Raw genomic sequence first — 6,000 nt, forward strand, 5'->3', positions numbered from 1 at the left:
ATCTATTGGCCCACATTCTACAAATGGAGGTTGGGTGCACTATCCAGTTAGGGTCCATTTGCAATAACATCCACTAAAGCTGGAAAGGCAAGTAGTCAACCAAGGGATGGTCAGCGATGCCCCATGGGGAGGCTTCTGAGCACATCTTCACAGTATACCAACCTCCAAGGTGCTCTGCCATGGCAGCAGTTGCTGAAATGACAGATGATCAAAGCATGACAGCTCCTGATAGTAGTTCTGGTGGCGTCGCGTAACTCTACCTATATCTTGCTCATTTTCCCCAGCAGTTACGAGAGGTCAGTCTTTCTCCATTTGTCACATGCTGGTGCCTCGTGTATGAAAATGTTTCTGGTTATTCACATACCTGTAGATGCCTTCCACCAGGATGAGAATCTTTTTCCAAGCTCTGCGAATTCGAGGCTGGCCATAGACTACAGCATCTCTCAGGAGCTTCTCGAGGCTTTGCATGTCTTTAAATAACACGGAAAAAAATGGAGTAATGAGATGGTTTTTCTTTTCTTACTGCATATTCTTTGGTATGGAGGCATGAGCAATTTTTCAGCTCAGGTTCAGATGTGAACTTTAGATTAAGAATATAATCATAATTTGAAGAGGTGCATATGCTTCTCAGTTGCTGATTTGGCTAGATCATGTCCACTTAGCATTCGAGATCCCAATTAAAAACCGCCCTTAGAAGTAGAAACTTAGTCAAGATAATTGTAAAATAGCCCAGTCAGTATTGGTTTTGGTTAGGATACACACAGCTCTCAAGAAGGCAGATGTTCACTGATTTATCAGTGATCGAAGCTGAAGTTGCTGATATTATTGGTCTCAACGGAGAGCCCCTCAGCTATGCCTTTCAATCCCTACCATGCGATTGGATCTGGTTTAGGATTTCCCTCCAAGTAGAGTAAGCACATTTGTGGGTATATTTACTTTTCCATACTGGAACCCTGTCGCCAGCCCCAGTGAAGCCACAAGGTATTTTTTTTTTTTTAATAAAATTGTGGATGATGTGTCCTTGTTCTTAACTTAGCTTCAACCCTGTGACTTGCTTTAGCTAATAGAATGCAGGGTGCGGAGGGGAGGGGAGACAGAAGCCTTGTTCTAAGCCTTGACCTTAAGAGGTTTACGTGTTTCTCCTTTTCCTTCTGCTAGTGACATGACAAGAACCTTCTGAGGTTAGCATACCAGTCCCAGAAGGTTCCCAGCAGAGGTTGAGACAGATAAGGCCCAGTGCCTCCAGCCTACCTGCAGTCCCAAGAAAGAAATAAGCACTGAGTGGACCCTCTGTGGTGGTGCAGTGGGTTAAAGTGCAGCACTATGAAGCTATCAGCAGCCTCTGCAGCCAGAGTTGGATCTCTGCCAGGAAGCTGACCCACATGGCGCAGCAGACCTCTCCTGTCTCACTGGCTGCTCCCCTCAGCAGTGCATTTCACTCTAAGTTCTGCTCCCTACTCTGTCTCTGATGGAATCCTCTCACTCCCTGGACCTCTGGTCTGTATCCCAGTTCTTGTATGCATAAATAAATAAATAAATGTGGGTTTTTTTTTTTTAAAGAAATAAGCACTGATTTTTTAATGCCTCTGAGAGTTTGAGGTTGTTTGCTAATAGTTACCTAGTACCTTGTCAAAAGACCCCTCGTTTCTAGCTCCTGCATCTTCCTGACCTAGTTCTCAGTGTTTCCCAGTACAAACCCTCAGCTACCCGATGTCTTATGTGCTTCCCTCTTTGTCTGTCTGGTCCCACTCACCACTCAAAATCCTTTTTTGATTTTCAATAATACAGATTTTTTTTCCTCTCGCTATCTAGTTACTTTACCTGCTTTCTAAAAGCACTTAGTAGGTTATTTAATTTCATATGTCTCCTTTGAGGAAGGTAAGGACCTGGTTTTGCTTACCCTTTTGGACTTGTGTACAGTTAACAGTGCTAAATCAATATTTGATAATTGAACCAGTTTTCTTTTTCATGGAAAAGTCAGAATTGCATCATCCTCATAAAATGACAGAGCAGGAAACAGGAAAGGGAATGACATAAAGGCTGATGGCCTCATGCCTTAATTATTTAACTATGTGTTGCTTTAGTTTTAAAGACAGGCAGCTATCCTCTGAGGGCTTAGATGTCTTACTGACACTACATTATTAACCACTAGGTGGCAGCCAAGGAAGTAAAATACCACTTTCTTATTTTGAGAATTTCAAGGATAATAAACCTTGATGGGTACTGATATCTCATTTTCACTTTTGCATTAATGAGGGGTTCTAAGGTACCGAGGGAGCCCGTGTATCTTAGGACACCAGCTTCCATTTATATGCTCCATGTGGAATGGTTAATCTCTGAATGGATTGAAGAGATGATGAATAATAGTATTCCTGTTTCAAGAATGTTTTTCCATCTAGGAATTTGGGTCTACAAGCTTTCATACAGAAATGATCCATCCATCCTGAGTGGTTTCCAATACTACTGTAATAGAAACAAGCCCACATGAGCTGAATTAGCAGTGATTTAAAAATAAGTATCTGGCATTCCCTGGTGGCACAACATGTTAAAGCACAACACTAGGAAGCCAGCTGCAGCCACTTCAGCATGAGTTCAATCCCCCATAAGTTCAATCACCGGCCAGGGAGGTGACCCACATGGCGCAGCAGACCTTTCCTGTCTGTCCACTGCTCCCCTCAGCAGTATATTTTATAAATCTGCCTGTTCTGCTCCCCACTCTGTCTCTGGTGAATCCTCTCACCACCCTGCACCTCTGGCCTGAGCCCCAGTTCTGTATGCATAAACAAATAAACTTTTAAAAAATATATCTAAGATGTGGAAAAATTATAAACCTAGAAATGTGCATTAAAGAATAAAAAAATTGGAAACCCAGAGATCTAGATCCCTCTCTCTATCTACATGCAAAAGTTTACATCCTTACTCTAAGCTCTAGGATTTAGTTTAAATGGAACATCCCTAAATAGAAGAGATTTTTTTCTCCCTCCATTCTTTTTATAATAAGCACGACATGAAAACAAGCTTTTAAAAGACTATGATGTATATTATGCATTTTACAGATGGAAGCTGGAGGGACTCCAGTCCCTCCCAAGGCAGAAGACTCATCCTGCTCAACATGAATTCTCCATTCCTTGGGGAGTCCCGTGGGACAGGCTTTGGGGAGAATATCACGAAAATTGTGGCATCCATACACTGGGATCTTTAAACAGAGGGAAAATTAATTAGCCACTTTACCCCCATGGACTCACTGACCTCCTAGAATCAGGAAACCTACACAGGGAAAAGGCTGACTTCATGCAGGGTGGGATTCTGGTTCCACATTAGGTTCACAGTTACTCTGTTTTTTAGGGTCTTGCTGTATAATGTTAAAGTGTGGGCTATAGACTATAGGATTCAGGGGAATGTGTTGTTTGTTCTGCAGGCCTTGTGGGATTCTACTCTTTCAGCAAGCAACATACTAACATCTGCAAAGGATTTTAAAGTAACTGTGCTTATTAAAGCACTTATATTCACAAGATGTTAATCCTCATGACACCTCTGAAAAGTAGGAAAGAACCACTAGGTTTTTGTTTTTTCAGATGAGCAAATGGCAGAAGGCTTGTAAAACCCAAAACAAAACCTAAACTCAAATGAATTTCTTTATGTTTTATAAAGAAACCAAGAAACTGTGAGACAGTGAAATAAAGTTGACGTCATCACGAGGCACATACATGGAGTTATATATCATATCGTTGTTATAAATTACAATGATACATGACACATCTGAAATCAACATAAATTTGAGTATCAATAGTACTTGATCAAGTAATAACAAAGATGTCATTCATTCCCAAGTCTGGCTCATCATTGGGTTACTGAATCACTACATTCCCAACTGTCTGTTAGAAACTAAAGTCAGGTTTAGGAGACAAATCTACTTTGGGAGTCTGTTCGTGTGCCTGCTCTTAAATTTAAAGCTCTGATAACATTGACAAGCTTCAGGGATCTGGGAAAGCTGCAAAGATGGTTTGTGAATAGAGAGCACAGGGAGACAAGGAAACTCTAATCTTCTCGGAAGGAGGCTGGGCGTAGTTCAAAGAACGCCTTTTTGAAGATAAGATCAAGGCCATCAGCTTCATTCCGACTTTTCCTGTACAGTGACACTGCTGTTTCTGCCATGGTTTCTTCCTGTCCCTTCTCTTGTGCAAGTGAGTTTTTGTTGAGACTTGAGAACTCCCCTCACCATCCATGTCCTCAAAGCCCTTCCTCCTCTCTGGACTCAGGCCAGTTTTGGGATGGGATGTTCGCTTCACTTTTCATGTATTCTCCAGTGTGGCTTGTGTTTACCCTTCGCTATTCAAAGCTCAATGAAGCCTTCACCTTCAGCTGCATTTAGAGACACTCTTTTGTTCTCTACTCTACAGACTGCTTAGCAAAAATATGTTCATGTCTTAAGCAGGTTTATCTCATAAAAAGGTATTTCATACTTTCACATGACAGGAACTCAACAGATATTTGTTTTTTTCAGATGAGCAAAGTAATGGCAGAAGGCTTGCAAAACCCAAAACAAAATCTAAATTCAAATGAATTTCTTTACATTTTATAAAGAAACAAAGAAACCAAGAAACCGTGACACATAGAAATTAAAATAAATTGATGTCATCACAGGGCACATACATGGAGCTACACTACATTGTTGTTATAAATGACAATGATACATGATGCATCTGAAATCAACATACAATGTTAATTTAAACAATTAAATCCTTAAATGAAATGATAGGTGATGAATTTTGTTACTCTTTTTAAATCCTTGCTCCCTGTTCTTTCCCTCAGTTCTCTGGATAGTTGGGAGATACTCAAGTGTCATTCATCAATATTCAGTCCAAAAGTGAAATAATAGGCATCAGGCACTTCAATAAGCGAGTAATGATAAGGAAATTATTCGGCCTTCTAAGATGGTGATGGTAAGGAACCGCCTCCTTGTTCAGACTTTTGGGGAAAAACATCATATAGGCCAACTATGGCAAGCAAAGCAAATATTTTTCTTAAATTCATATTTATAAAGTCTCTTCTCCATAAGATCAATGAGGGCATTTCCGATGCAGTGAAAATTTGGCTCTTTATATTTTACAAATCACTTGGACAAACACTTTGGTTCAGGTTTTCTCAATGGCTTTGAAATATTGGGCAGGTGTTGCATGGTTAGAGAAGCAAGGTAACCTCCTTGAAAGGGTGTCAAAGGCAGGTAGGAGCAGAGGGCCTGGGCTGGAACTGAGGATGAGGCAGGTGTGAGAGGCATGGGTGGTTTACTCTTGGGAGAGAGTCGTATCATTGGCTTTGACAGTGGAGACACCAGCAAAGGACTGACAAAGCACAAATTAAGGGGGCAAAGTGTTCAAAGTTCTCAAGCTCTGACCCGATGCAGCAAATAGGATTCTGAGGAGCAGAATCTGGTCTGAGACAGAGTGGAACTAAATAAAGCACTGAGATGGGATCTCTGAGTGGAGCTAGCATAGAAAAGTGAGTGGTGAATAAGGAACAACACAGGCAGCTGATGTCAGTGTGTCAGTGTCGAGTCTTCCACCAGGTCACAAACAGGAAGGCAGGTCTCATTCACCTCACTCAACTGCCTGACTGAAACAGGAGAGGACACCCACTAAGTACTGCATGCAGTACACCATGCAGGAGGAAGAAGGAAATAGAAAAGGCCAGGAAAAAGGTAAAAGTATGTTGTATTTACACAGATGAAACTCTGGAGTTTTACTGCCTCGGTTTAATTCCCACTTTGGCCTCTTAGGGTAGAGTAGGTCTCTCCCAAAATATTCAGAAAGGCTCTCTCCCACATCTCCAGAGCAGGCATTTGCCAATCTGTTCACCTTGTATGTGTAACTGTGGTCAACTGAGGCACTATGGACCTCGAGGCCTCTAAGAATGCAGAGTTGCATGCCATTTGCAGCATAATGGATGGAACTGGAAAAGATTGTGCTGAGTGAAATAAGCCAGAAAGAAAAAGAAAAATAC

At 41.4% G+C, this 6,000-nt stretch overlaps 1 protein-coding gene across 1 annotated transcript in view; it reads right to left on the reverse strand.

Annotated features, from left to right (window-relative positions):
- The window catches only part of SPTLC3 (serine palmitoyltransferase, long chain base subunit 3), a 122,815-nt gene that overhangs the window by 44,859 nt on the left and 71,956 nt on the right, over nucleotides 1–6,000 (reverse strand). The window contains exon 7 of the mRNA XM_004687163.2: nucleotides 365–470. Within this exon, the coding sequence (XP_004687220.1) occupies nucleotides 365–470 (106 nt within the window). The remainder of the gene's footprint in view (nucleotides 1–364; nucleotides 471–6,000) is intronic.

The sequence above is a fragment of the Condylura cristata genome, unplaced genomic scaffold (genome assembly GCF_000260355.1).
Source record: "Condylura cristata isolate star-nosed mole 26May11 unplaced genomic scaffold, ConCri1.0 scaffold00022, whole genome shotgun sequence".
Taxonomy (NCBI): domain Eukaryota; kingdom Metazoa; phylum Chordata; class Mammalia; order Eulipotyphla; family Talpidae; genus Condylura; species Condylura cristata.